Source organism: Lissotriton vulgaris, chromosome 4_1, assembly GCF_964263255.1.
Source record: "Lissotriton vulgaris chromosome 4_1, aLisVul1.2, whole genome shotgun sequence".
Classification (NCBI taxonomy): domain Eukaryota; kingdom Metazoa; phylum Chordata; class Amphibia; order Caudata; family Salamandridae; genus Lissotriton; species Lissotriton vulgaris.
In genome coordinates this window covers 636525271-636539492 of record NC_141691.1, presented here as the reverse complement: position 1 = coordinate 636539492, position 14222 = coordinate 636525271, and the positions used below count along the sequence as shown (strand labels likewise).

Here is a 14222-nt window from a genome sequence, read left to right as displayed (position 1 = left end):
CCAAACACATGTCATTGCAGACGACTGGGGCGGAAGAATTGTGAAACAATAGTTTGTAAAATGTAACATTATAGTGTGCTTTGTTTTTTAACAATCGCAAAATAAAGATTTTTTTGAAAAAGGAGCAAACACTTTACAAATAAGCTCCAACTAATATGCATTTTTTCTATCCACAGTCTACAGCTGAAGTCGTAAATAGTTTAACATTTAAGGTTTTTGTTGTTATTATGATGCAGTCTATTGCATCCTTGTCTCAAGCAATACAACCAATCACAGAGACTCTTCAGAGGTCAGGCAAACTGCCTAAGGTAGAAAAGTTACAGCTTTATTGTGAAACCGCACGTACACACTTGCAACATTCTTTATCCAAAAGTAGGATTTCTCAGGTATCAAACATCTGCATAATTATTACTTCACAAAAAAATTTAATTACATACCATTTAGCCTAACCATGACATGACATCACAGGAAAAGTCCTCACATGACATCTGACCTACATCCGATCGCAAGGATAGACTGATGCAGAGGGCATCTTCACAGATGGTTGATGGCTAAGCTAAACTCTGAGTTATTTTACTGCAACTCACTGATACAGGAGGACCCACGAGCCCATTACTACCCATCTCTATTCACTATCAATATGTAGTCTCCAGGTTTGTCATTGCTTTTTCTTTACAATGTTATTCATCCAATGTGTCTTAGGGGCATCAAGTGTGACGTTTTCCAAACATCTAAATACTCTCAGACGCTTGTTGGACTCTAGCTTCACCCATCCCTAGGTAAGTACTGTAGTTCAATAGGTAAGGCTTTTGACTGAAGAGTATAGCAGAGGGTAAGAAGGAAGTAATGGGAGAAGGAAAAGAAAAAGGAAGTAAGGGACGAAAGGGATATGAGGGGAAGAAGAGATGGGGATTTAAAGGGTGTAATATGGGGATATGAAACTTGAGGGTTATGATGAGAGGGAGAAACATGAAACAGAAAGAGGATTTCAAGAAATATGAAATGAGGGAAGAAACGGAGGAATGAAAGAAAACGTAGAAGGGATAAGAGAAGAGGGAGTGGTGAGCAAGAAGATAGACATACAAGTGTTAGACGTGGCATCTTTTGGTGTGTTTCCCCTGACTTTTTTGCTTTCTGACCTCCCGGTTTTCACTCTGTTTTTGCTGGCGTATCGTTTCTGCACACTTTTTACACTGCTGAGCAGTGGTAAAGTGCAAGGGCTCTGTGTAAATTGCGCTATGGATTGGTGTTTCCATGATTGGATATTTGATTTACTTGTTAGTCCCTTGTAAAGTGCACTGAGTGTGCCAGGGCCTGTGAATCAAATGCTACTCGTGGGCCTGCAGCACTGATTATGCCACCCACGTGAGTAGCCCTGAAAAGGTAAATCATACCTGCCATTGCAGAGTCTGCGCGCAGTTTGTAACTGCCATATCGACTTGGCCAGTGCACACACTTGCCAATCCCCAACCTTCCCTTTTCTTACATGTCAGGCACCCCTAAGGTAGGTCCAAGGTACCCCTGTGGGCAGGGCGCAGTGTATGTGAAAGGTAGGACATGCCCTGGTTTGTGTGGCATGTCCTAATAGTGAATTACAGCTAAGTTCGTTTTCCCCATTGCAAGGCTACCAGTTCCCCATAGAACAGAATGGGAGGTTTGTTTATAACATCTTATAAACATAACTTGCCCAGGGAATTTGGTAAGAAAATAAAATGTAATATGCCTGAACTCAGAATCTAAAGATGCAACTTTTAGGGAAGGTGATTTTTACATTCTGCGTTAGAAAATACTACTTTTAGAAAGTGGGTATTTTCTTGATCAGTCATCCCGTGTGCCTCTGCTGGTATGTGGACTGTCTGTCTGGGTTTTGGGTGACAGAAGGCTGGGGGGCGGAGGGGCTCCAGATAGTTTAGGTTCGTCAGGAAATGGCTGAATAAACCTGGGCTACGATGGGGGAAGGGAGGGGAGATTTCCTTGCACCTCAAAGGGCCTGGTCTGTCTCTGACAATTGCCGTCTCCACCTCCTGCCAGGAATTCACACCAGAGAAGGCCCAACTGGTTCTGGCCGGGCACAGACACCCTCTGCCTGAAAGATCAAAGGATTTTTGGACATAAATACTGGGTCCAAGACCCCTAAACTTTAGAACTCATCTGGATCAAGAAGACTGCCACGAAGAAGAGCCGGAGAAGCTGCAAAAAGGGAACTACTGCTTTGCTGGGCTGACCTGCAGTGGCTGCTTCTGTCTTAGGCAGTGAAAGGCCTGGACTGGACTTTCTGCAACCTAACTTGTGAGTCTCTCTAAGGGCTTGAGGTAGAGCTTGCCCCCTGTTCACGAAGTCTCGGGAACAGCAAAGACTTCAAGTTCTTCAACCCGCAGCACTGGGGACTATGTGTTTTTTTACTGCAACCCAAAGTACACCAACCCGACGAGGTCTACAACGCCGACTCCGTGTCCTGAAGGCTCCGCAGAAGGCACCGCAACCCTGGTGTCACCAACGACGCCTGTTGAGACCGCCACTGAGTCGCTGCTTGCACCGTGACCTGTGGGCACCGCACTCCGCATCGCCTCACGTCGAAGCTTTGGCACCGCAGAGGACACCGCCGCAACGCGACCCTGGTGTCACCAACGACGCCTGTTGAGACCACCACTGAGCCACTGCTCGCACCGCGACCTGTGGGCACCGCACTCCGCAACTCCTTGGTTCACGAGGACGCCCTGGCCGGCCTGATGCCGCCTCTTCCTGCCGAAATCGACGCCGCTGCTTGCACCGTGGTTCGAGGACCCCGCTTGTAAGTCACGAGACACACCGCCATCATCCCGCACCGCAGCCTTGGCCTTCCTAGGCCGGTGCCACCGACTCCAGTTCGGCAGCGCTCCAGCAACGACGACAACGCTGCTTGTACCGTGACCTGATAGCACCGTGACAAGCACTGCCTTCATCTCGCACAACGACCCTGGTCTCACCGACTACGTCATCTGACGACGCCACCGAGCAGCTGCTCGCACCGCGACCTGGGGGCACTGCACGCCGCACCGCTGCACTTCGCACCGAGAGAAGACAGACAGAACTGAACTTAGTTCTGGAGGGAGCGATTATAGGAGAAGGAAAATGTTATATAGAAAAAATTGACTAAAAGAGATGATGGGGAGAAAAAGCATTAGACAGAAAGAAATGGGGAAAGGATGAGACCATGCACTATGTTTTTGTTGCAGGACAGGGTGTTCCTACAGCTGTGCAGGTAGTTATTAACTTTACACGTGTGGTGCCTAGGTGACTCTCGACCAGACGATATTCATGCAGACAGGCCAGGTATGCAGCTGCTAAGACAATCCTGACTGCAAAAAGGTTGACTAAATTTAGCATTAAACAAACAATAAAGTTTGGATGACAGCGCTGCTGTCCCTTGTGCGCAATAAAAGAGGAATATTCTAATCTGAGAAGTACAAAAAAGAAACTGCAAGTTAATTAGTCCCACATTTTCAAGAAACTCCTTTTCCAGGACATTTAATCCTGAGCTGCATTGGTTGCTGATTTCATGTTTTTATTGCTTGAGAACAAGAATCATAGGTACTAGAAGTAGGGGTGCTACTGCATCCCCACAACAGCAATGGCAGGCCTCGAAAAATCATAAAACTGCTACTAGACCTAGAGTTTTAGTGACAAATAATCTACTTAACCTGTACAATTCTCTTGCCTTATAAACTGGTTTCAAATTTTGGGATCCTGGGAAAATATTATAATTCACTGCGCTGCTATTTTCTTCTTTAACACAAGAGCACCTTTAAATATGCGAGTTCAGCATGTCTGCTGTACAAAAAACACTTTTGTTTGACGTAATAGACTAAACGTTTGCTCTCTAAATAATACAAATCTAGCCACATATAGGATACACATGACCACTGATTTGCCTCTTAGTTTATTCATTGCATTGTCATCAGGGCGGTGGTAGGAATGTTGACGAACTATCACTTTTAAAAAAAATATACATGAAGCATGAAATGGTAGAACACTTGCTTGCAATCACCAGATTTTACATTGAAGTGGCCACAACATTTCCCACTGACATGTGGCTTTTCTGATAAAACTATATAGTGTATAATGTTTGGAAATCGATTTTCGGCAAATAGTTGTCATTTACACAACACCAAGAAAAGTGTTCTAATTTGTTTTACTCCTATTTAAACCTTTGCATCACCCTTCTGAATTACAAAAAAAATGATTTCGTAATTCCTGATATATTTTGAAATAATGAAAAGTACTATTCATTTTATTTGCAAGCTGTTTCAATGGTGTGTGTTAGAAAAAAAACTGACATCCTACAGCCTGTCATTTGACAATGGAGCAGCCTATGACTACAGTGATGCATAATTACATCCTTAATGGCTAAGGCATGATTTATTTTAATTTTTATTATCCCCATGCCCCACTGTCTGCTTCCTACCTCTATAATAAGCTCCAAAAGATAGTTTGACTACTGTAATCAACAAAGTGCCCCTCAAAGTGTAGGGACACACTCAGGCAGCGCTTCTGCAAGATTTGATCAATGAGCTTGATGGGGATATATATACGTCTACATACTAATCCACCATCAACTCAATAAGTCTGTTTCCCCTTTCCAAGATGGCGCCCAAATGAGCGTCACTCTCCCCGCGACATACCAGTCGCTTAGGTGACTCCCGATAACAAGTATTCTGACTCAAATCCAGTTTGTCCCTGACACTGATGATTTTTCCGTTACCAGTGTAAGTGTACCAATATTATTTACATTCACCCATCCAATGCTGATAGGTGATAGGAAATGGGTTGCACCTTCTAAGATGGCGCCCACGTTAGCGCCGCCGGTCATGTGACGCACCAGACACTTTGGTAACGCCCTAAACGGCAGATATATACTTCCGAGAGCCGGGAACCCATTACTATCCGGATCCCGGTAGCGATGGGTAGGCGAAAAAGCACTGACCAAGGCCTCGAGAAGTAAGTCAACGGCGCGTGTGAATTCCTTACTGCTGGGGGCTCATTGATATTGCATTTCTTGCCTCGATACCGGGGTACTTGTACGCTTGTTTTGTTTTGCTACAATTGTTGTTTACCCGAATATGCTGACACACGCACGTGGACGGCTGCCTCTAAGTCTCCCCAAGTAGGCACAGACTGGAAGTGGGCAACATTACAGATAACACACGGATGCGTTTTTACGGTGGTAACAACAACCCGATAGATATACGCTGACCTGGTTGTAATCTCCAAACGCGGCACTCTGGACACTGCAATTAAGATCCCCAAAACCACGTTTAATCATCAGCGAAGCAACTTGAAACAATAACTCACTAGAACTTGGTTTAATAGTATATTACTGATGTTAAGGAATGATGAAAGATCATAGGCGAGTGTTCCTACACCGGCACATCCTACACATATTGTGTGTGAATCATGAGGTTACAATACACCCCCTCCCTTTTCTAAAAGTCCGAGTTATTTTTTTGACATACTGGATTTGGGTGCCCTTCTCTCCCCTTTAGCCATTAAACCCCTATTGGCTCTCCCCCTTGAAGTCACACCTACCGGGTACTGTTGACACCTGTACTCCTTGACCTGTAGGTGAGTAATTGTGTAACTGGCTTTACGAATTAGACACCTTGAAGAAACTGCTGCTATTTTAATTTTATCTTTAGTTTTAATTTAATTTTAATTTGAATCATGATAAGAGATGACATGTGGTATATGTGATTAAATTGTTACTTATTGGTCACTGCGCACAGAATGTCACTGCGCACAGAATGTCACTACCACGGAGTCACTTCTCTTCACACAACCACAGTGTGTTCACGGTCAAGAATGGGAAACTGTTGTCTCTGTATTTTGGTAACTCTTTCTTTTGTCTCCTCTAGGCAAGAGCAGTCTTAACCAGGTAGTACAACAGTAAATAAATATATATTATATAGGTTGACACTCTAGTAGGTCGAGCCTTGTGATAGATGTATTATTATATTAGGTCCTGAAGAATCGCAGCATAATTGCACAAGCGAGAAACATGTCGACCTCACAGAACTCATTGTAGTCCTAGATCGTGATACGGAACCATTAACTCTGGCGATCATAGGCTACCCACTGGTTTTAACATATAGCATGGGAACCATCAGAATAAATTGATCTCCGGTACCTCGTGCTATATTTTAACGCACCCACCTACACTATCCACTTTTCACCTGGCCCCTCACTTGCACTTCACCCACAGGCTGTTGGAAAAAAGATCTCCGATAAAGAGCCCCTCCTAGAGGTGAGCCCGTTGGACATTGCACCGCCTGTCCAACGAGGAGCAACGGCCAATGATGAAGCATGACACTTGCAAGAGTGTGTGAGGCCATTAATTCCAACTAATGGGATGCCCAGGGTAGCCCTCTATTATTTATTTTATTTATTTTGAGTATTTATAAAGCGCGACTGATACCTTGCAGGCTTCCTGGCGCTGGAGAATACTCTGCTGACGGATAACCGGGAAAACAGTCAGACGGGCATTTATTGGGGGAAAAGCCAGGTCTTGATACGTCTCCTGAATGGAAGAAGCTGTGAAATCTGACGTATGTCAGTGGGCAGGCTGTTCCACAACTTGGCCGCTGCAACCCTGAAGGATCTGCCCCCTGTTCTGGTTTTATTGAATCTGGGTACCTTTACCAGACAGGCCGAGGATGAGCGTAAATCTCTGGCAGGAGTATACCACCGAAACAGGGCTTGCAGAGGTTTGGGTCCAAGTCCGTGCAGAGCCTTAAAGACAATGCAGAGGGACTTGAAAGCCACACGTTGTTTTAAGGGTAGCCAATGTAGCTCGGCCAGAGCTGCTGTGGACTACCCTCTTTTTCCTCCCTCCTTGACCCTATTTTTCATCTATTTTTAGGAACAACTGAGTCCCTCTTTGTCAGTTGTCAGATAGCTCACTTGACAAAAACCTCGAACTGTAATAAGATTAAGAAAAGTAAACACCATTTTTCAGGATAAGATAAGAAACAATTAGTAAAAAGACAAACTGACATTTGACTTTTGACCTCTAAAGGCGTCTTTACTGGTCATTTACTTTCTGAATGATCAGAACACCTGCTCCTTCCAGCCCAAGTTCACTTGAGTGGAGGAGTAGGCGCTAAAAATAGCTCAACCTGATCAAATCTGACTCTGCCATAGCAAGTGGGTGATTAGGATTTTTAAAGGCCGACATTGTGGTGTTTAGCATGTGAATAAGAATTAAAGAGGCTTTTAAATTTTGTTTGTATCTTGTCACATTTGCTGTGCATTCAAAGACAGGGGTCAAATGTCAAGCTATGTTTTCTGACAAATTGCTGCTTATTCTTTTAATTTGGCATTAGTGTTTACTTTTCTTTCTCTGACTGCAAAGAAAAAGAGACCTATCTTACAATCTTGATTACAGTACAAGGTGTGAAAGGAAAGGCTGCAGAATGCCAGGTTTTTTTCTAACACACAACAAAATGTAAATACCGGTAAAAGAACTTTACAAAAATGTCAAAATGTATAACTAGTTAGGAAAGCACAAATTAAGCACTTTTTTGTAATTCTGAAGAGTGATGGTAACAAAGATTTTTAAAGGATCAAGATACATTACTTGGTAATGAGGAAATTATAAATATTTGTAGAAAGTGGATTTCCTCATATTATCACTTGTGCATAACATAGTTGTATCAGTAAAACGGCATGGCAGTGCAAATGTGGTATCTGTATATCACAGTGCACAACCACACCATATTTTAGTAAAATATTTGCAACAATATATTCCAAAATGCACCACCAGCTACATACTACATTACACCCTTATCACTCTTCTGCTGAATGGGCATCACTTATTTGCTAGACTTGTTCTTTGTGTGGCGCTTTGAATTTTTCACAATTTCTCCGACTTCAGTAATGTAACATTGATAGCAGCACCCCAACTCTGAAAATTGTTCCAGGACCCCTGGCAGGAACTGGCATCTGCCTGACCTAGTTGCATAAAAGCAGCAGGCAGCAGGGCTGCCGAAAATAAAATACAGTGGCATACCGCCCAAATCAGTAGAGTTCGCAAGTATGCAGGTATAGAAAAAGTTTACAAAATTCTGATACGGGAGTAATAAATGACATAACGGATATCACTTACATGATTATTGATTACAGAGATGCAAAGATGTAACAGAAAGTGAAATCAGTGGAATGATAAAAACATTCAGATTATTCTAATAATAAAAAAATATTGATTTATGCAGTTGTTTAAGTGTCTACATTGGGGTAGAATCCCCGCTATTGGAATTTGGGATGACTTTCCCATTTGGGCCATAACTGTTGACAATTGACTCATTGGATTAAATCACTGCACGAATTAATAATTATTTATCATAAAAAGCCCTGCGGAAGTAACACGTTGGCTGTTTTGATGGAATTAAATAAAGGAATCCAATTTAAAAAAATATCTCAAGACTCTTGGACTAGCAATTCTTTAATGGTTGGGAGCACATTTTGATATTGTGTGTTTCTATGTATTGTCTGCTGAAGAATAAAGTTATCCTAAGCTAGTTAGCTTCACCAATTTTTATTTGTGAGGATTATCTGTCAATATCCTTACTGGGTCCAAGGGGCATGCATGGCAATAGCATGTATTGATATTGCATTCACATTTAGGTTTTTATAGTGATTTTGATTTCATGGGTTTGAGATTTTGATTTTGTTAATAACACACACACATTACTTTTCTTTCGGAGAGAAAGTAACCGATGATGATAAGTGGACCTGCTGACGAGTACCAGTCAGTAGTCCCCTTGGTGGTGTTACCGTGAGGTGCTTTTTCTCTGTTCCACACATTTTTTCATTGATACTTGGGTGGCTCTATGATGGTATAACGTTTTAATTAGGATACACCACAACACAGCGATTTAAATAAGTCTGGGATAGAGTTATAAAAGGTTTAGGTTACCCCTCTAATGTTGGACACGTAGATTTTGGTGTGACTATTAATGATCAGGCCCATTGTTGGTTTGTAATGCTGAAGCAGCAGTACCAATAAACAGCTGGTACTGAGGAAGGAGTGCACCAACTTCTTATTTACTGAACTGTGTTTGGGGTAAGGTTTGAGGTGTCCGCCGTGGTTTTCTAGTTTTTTCACCAATTGTATCGCCAGGGTGCACAAGAGGACCAGTGAGCTGCCAAGACCTGCTGTCTTGTGTCGCACATATGCGGAACCCCATGTTGATGGAACATGTGGGAGGCCCTGGGCAGCTACCCAGTCGATGCATAGCGCCAGCCCTGGGCACATGGCGCTCAATACAGTGATACAATCTAATGTATTAAGGTGGGACACTTCCGCCTTATAAAAACACTTTTAGGAATTCTTTGTCTTAGCTTGACTTCGGGTTTGTTGTACTGTGTATATGCCAACGTGTTTTGATGGTGAGGCTAGTTCTCTTAAAGCCAAGTCAGACCCAGGCCTCCGCTCTCGGTAATTATTTATAGTACTGTGCCACTCTACGATTTTTCGCCGCCAGGGTGTGTACCGAAAACATCTGGGTGTGTGCATCTGCTTATAAATAGCACTCAGTACATAGCTGGCAAACAAGCATGAGTCATTCTCACGAGTCAGCCAATAACTAGTGTTATTCCGCGAGTGAAATTTTCGACTTTGAGAGCTATGCAGTTGCGCGCATGAATGTATCAAGGTGTCGGAAAAACGACACCAGGACACATTCAGTATGTTTGCCTGGGCCGGCCGGAATCCCTCAACTTTTCAGCACTGGCAACTGGAGAAGTAACAACACTGTCACTGTGCTGTGTGTGCGCTTCCCGGACTTTGTTGGATGCATCACCTGAAGATCAGGAAACACAAATAACCCGATAACCCCACAGTCCCCTCTCTATGTCTGACTGAGACTGTTGCCCCGCCCCCTGTTTATGGTGCACACCCGTCCCACGAAACTTACGAGTGAAATGGTTCAGGCAGCTGACGTCCACAATCTTAGAACGGAACCTCATGGCGACTTCAAGTGGGCAAAACTATAAAACATTATTGGGGGCGCGAAAAGAACGAGATACGTAACGTAAAAGAACGCTGTTTATGGAAACGCGCGTGTGCGTCCATCCACCCACCTATGGCCCCGCCTCTTACACCGGCTCTCCGAATAGGCAGCGGGAATTGCTTGTCTATGATTGTGATTGGTTCAGTTAGTTGTGCAGCCGCTGTCGGAGGGTGTTCACGATGTATTTTATCCATCGCGCGCAATAAGGCTGGGGGTACAGAAAATGAAGGATAATCGGTATGGAAAGTAGACAGGGAGTTACCCGTTTTATTCGCCCCATATACGAGTGCTGTTTTAAATGTACACTGAACATTTTATTTACTTTTTTTTTCCAAAACACATCCGTACTCATCCATCCTTTCTGCCCCCTGCTTCTCAGACGAGCTTATGGCTTCCAAGCAATGTTGTCGAAGACTGGAGAAAAGATGGAGTTGTCTATTCTGAAAATGAGAAGTCTAAATACAACAAGCATTGGCAAAGCCAATAGGTCTCGGCAGTGCCCGAGCTATTGGCCTTGTCAATGTGAATGCAACACCGCAGTTGTAATGTGTAGTTCCCCCACAGGTACACACAGAGACTGGGTAGTATGTGTAACTCAGGTTTATTCACTCATACAAGAAGATTCCGAGCTAAAGGGCGCCGAGCGTCTACTCTTGCTCGCTCCGGTCGCCAACTGCCGCTTCTAGCGTTCGCGCCTTTGCTTTTCCCTTCTCCGCGCATGCGGGCGCTATCTGCTCTAGTCTATGGCGTAACGCGTCATCGCGTATACGCGCATAGACTAGAGCGCATACCACATATCTCCCCCCTTTAATAAAACAAGGTTAAACATTCCCCCAACAGGTTGAGTGTCCTCCAGCTGTGAAAAGTGTCTATGTGGGGCACCACGGGGGCGGCGCCAAGCTAGCGTCCATCCATCACAAAGTCTCTATAACGAGAGGGCACGATAACTGCCCTTCCGCTGCGGGTGTGTCTTACCGGCACGTTCTCTCCCGCTTCTGTCTCTCCTTGGGACATCCCAGCTTCTCTCACTTCTGCTCTCTGCTCTGCACTCGCTTGTACACCACCTCCATCGGTAGGCCTAGCTCCTAGGATATCCGCTTCACTGTCATCACCTGCACCTTCTCCATGGTTGTCTGGGCCGTGCTCAGAAAGGGGTCTAGCCTCCTGGTGATTCATGCATCTCTCGCCCTCCTCAGCCTTGGGCCAGACTAATATTTTGTTGACTCTGGCCATGCGATCTTGTGACCAGACCTTTCCGTCACTGAGGAGAGCCGCCCTACCACGCACCTCCTTAACTTGTAGCGGCTGGCTGAATTTACTTTCACCTTTCTTTTGTAGGGTGGGAAGTTTGATCCTAACCCACTCCCCTTCTTCCAGCGCCGTTTCCTTCGTGCTGCGTCGCTTGTCATAGTGTGCTGCATAGATCTTCTGGGCCTTCTCCAGGTTGTGCTGCACCACCGCTGGAGACCACTTGCTGGTGATGGTCTTCTCCCTCCATGCTACGTTGTCCCGGGTGAAGGGATGCCGTCCCCTTAGCACTTGGAACGGACTATACCCCACTACGGAGGGCGTTATCCGGTATGCCCATAGCATGTTCATTACTTCCACCTCCCAGTCTTTTCCTTGCGATATGGCTGCCTGAATTGAGCCCATGAGCACCCTGTTGAACCTTTCGACCTGGCCGTTGCAAGCTGGATGGTACACGGCTGTGTGTTTCACTTCGATCCCATTCCTCTTCATGTACCTCCCCCACTTGTCCGACACAAATTGTGGCCCATTGTCGCTGAGAATGGATTTGGGTATGCCCTCTCTAAGGAACACCAATGTTAGGAACTTCAAGATCGTGTCCGTGTCCATCGACTCTTGTATGTCCACTTCCGGCCATTTGGAATACTTGTCTATTATCACACATATGTACTTATTCACACCTCTACTGTCCAGAACGGGCCCCAGAATGTCAATGGCCACATCTTCCCAGGGGCCTTGCGGGGTGTCGAACTTCCCCAGTGCTGGTCTGAGTGGGCGGAGCACCTTGTCCGCTCCTTGGCACTGCCCGCACTCCCGCACTTGTCTCTCGATGTGGGCATCCATTCCTGGCCACCAATACATCTGCTTGACCAACGCCTTGGTTTTCACTATGCCTAAGTGCCCCTCATGGAGCAATTTCAGCAGCCTGGGTATCAGTGTCACTGGGGGCACAACTCTCTCTCCTCTGTACAAGAATATCCCCGAGTCACTCAGGGACAATTCTTCCCTCATTTCGTAGAATCGTCGCACTCCCTCCGTGAGCTTCTTCTTGTCCGGCCACCCCAACGTGAGGTGTTTCTTTACATCCATCTTTTCCTCATCAAGCTCGTAAGCCGCCTGCCATTCCTGTGCACTAATCGACATTTCGTGATCCTCCATGCTGGCCACCCTCTCCTCTGTGTCCGGGGTCTCTCCCGGCGCCTCCTCCATTGCTGCTGCCCGGCTGAGGTAATCAGCTACCTTGTTCTGCGTACCTGGAAGATATTCTACATCATAGGTATAATCCAGCAACTTCAAGGTCATTTTTGCTATTCTCGGGGTGGCAGTGTCATGGCCCGATGACGTCAACACTTGTGATCCGTTTGGAGCCTGAATCTCGTGCCCCATATAAACTGACGAAACTTGTTTAACGCCCACGTGACCGCCAGCATCTCTTTTTCAATTACGCTGTACCTTTGTTCCGTCGGGGATAGCGCCCGGGATGCAAAGCTGATCGTTTCCTTAGCTCCATCCTCCCTTTCCTGCGCCAAGACAGCCCCCAAGCCCTTGTCGCTTGCATCTGTTGTCACAATGGTCTTGCCCGTGGGGACATACCCTTGCAATGGAATGGCGTGGCTGATACAGTCTTTAATGGACTCAAATTCAGAATGGGCCTCTGCGTCCCATTCGAATTTTGCATTGTTTCTGATTAGTTGTCTCATCCTGTACGTTCTGGTGGCAAAATGTCTTACAAACTTGCTGTAATACTCGGCCATTCCGAGGAATGACCGCACTTCCTCCTTGGTTGTTGGGGCTTTGGCGTTCCTTATTGCCTTCACGTTTTGCTCCTTCGGCGAGATGCCATGCGTTCCTATCTCGTGCCCTAGGTAGGTCACTGAGCGAGACCCAATTCTACACTTGCTCCATTCCGCCGTTAAGCCTTTGCCTTGCAGCACTCCCAGCACTCGATGTAGTTTCTTGTCGTGCTCACCTTTGTCGGAGCCCATCACTAGGATGTCGTCTTGGAAATATTGCACTCCCGAGATGTCCTTAAACAACCTGTGCATCAACTTCTGGAAAACGGCCGCAGCGGATGCTAGGCCGAAGGGCATTCTCCGGAATTGGTAACATCCAAAGGGCGTTATGAAGGCCGTGTACTTCCTACTCGACGGATGCAGTTCTATCTGGTAGTATGCAGACGTGAGGTCTATGGTGGAGAAGTGGGTGATGCCTTTTGTCCTTGCTAGCATCTCCTCTATTCTGGGGAGCGGGAACCTCTCCACTATGAGGTTTTTGTTGAGCTCCCTTAGGTCCACGCAGAGCCTGACCTTGCCGTTGGGTTTCTTGACCACCACCAAGGGCGATAGCCATTCCGCACTATCCACTGGCTCGATGATGTCTTGCTCTTCCAACCTAAGAAGTTCCTGGCGCACCGCCTCACTCGTGGAAATAGGTATGTTCCGGACCTTATGCACGACTGGTACTGCTCCCTCCTTAAGGACTATTTTATGCACGAATTTGTCCAGTTTTCCAACCGTGCCCTCAAAGACCTTGGGGTATGCTGCCTTCCAGTCTTCCTCCTTCGAGAGGGGCCATTCGTCTGTTAATAAAATCTGTTCTTTCCCTCCAGGATTGAGTATGATGCCGAGATCACCTGCGTCTCTCCATCCCAGTACCGATGGGCCCTTCTCCGCTACATACAGGGTGCACGTGGCAGACCGTCCTCTGAATTCGAACTCAAGGTCCCTGCACCCTACCAGGGGGATGGAATTCTCGGTATACGAGATGGGTCTGATGTCCGGCGGCATTAGGTCGGGCCCTATGACTGGCGCGAAGTCCTCTTCCCATATCGATCTTTGCACGATGGTCCAGGGGGACCCTGAATCTACGGCCACATGTACCTTGACGCCCCCGATGAGCATGTCGGTGCGGGGCTTATCTCTTCGCTTC

The 14222-nt window shown here is 45.9% G+C and overlaps 1 protein-coding gene across 2 annotated transcripts in view; it reads right to left on the bottom strand.

Annotated features, from left to right (window-relative positions):
* Positions 1 to 10135, bottom strand: part of HUS1 (HUS1 checkpoint clamp component) — a 215522-nt gene extending 205387 nt beyond the window's left edge. For both annotated transcript variants that reach the window (XM_086964900.1, XM_086964901.1), the window contains exon 1: positions 9951 to 10135. In XM_086964900.1, the coding sequence (XP_086821026.1) occupies positions 9951 to 10002 (52 nt within the window). In that variant the 5' untranslated portion in view covers positions 10003 to 10135. The remainder of the gene's footprint in view (positions 1 to 9950) is intronic.
* Between the last annotated feature and the right edge of the window lie 4087 nt (positions 10136 to 14222).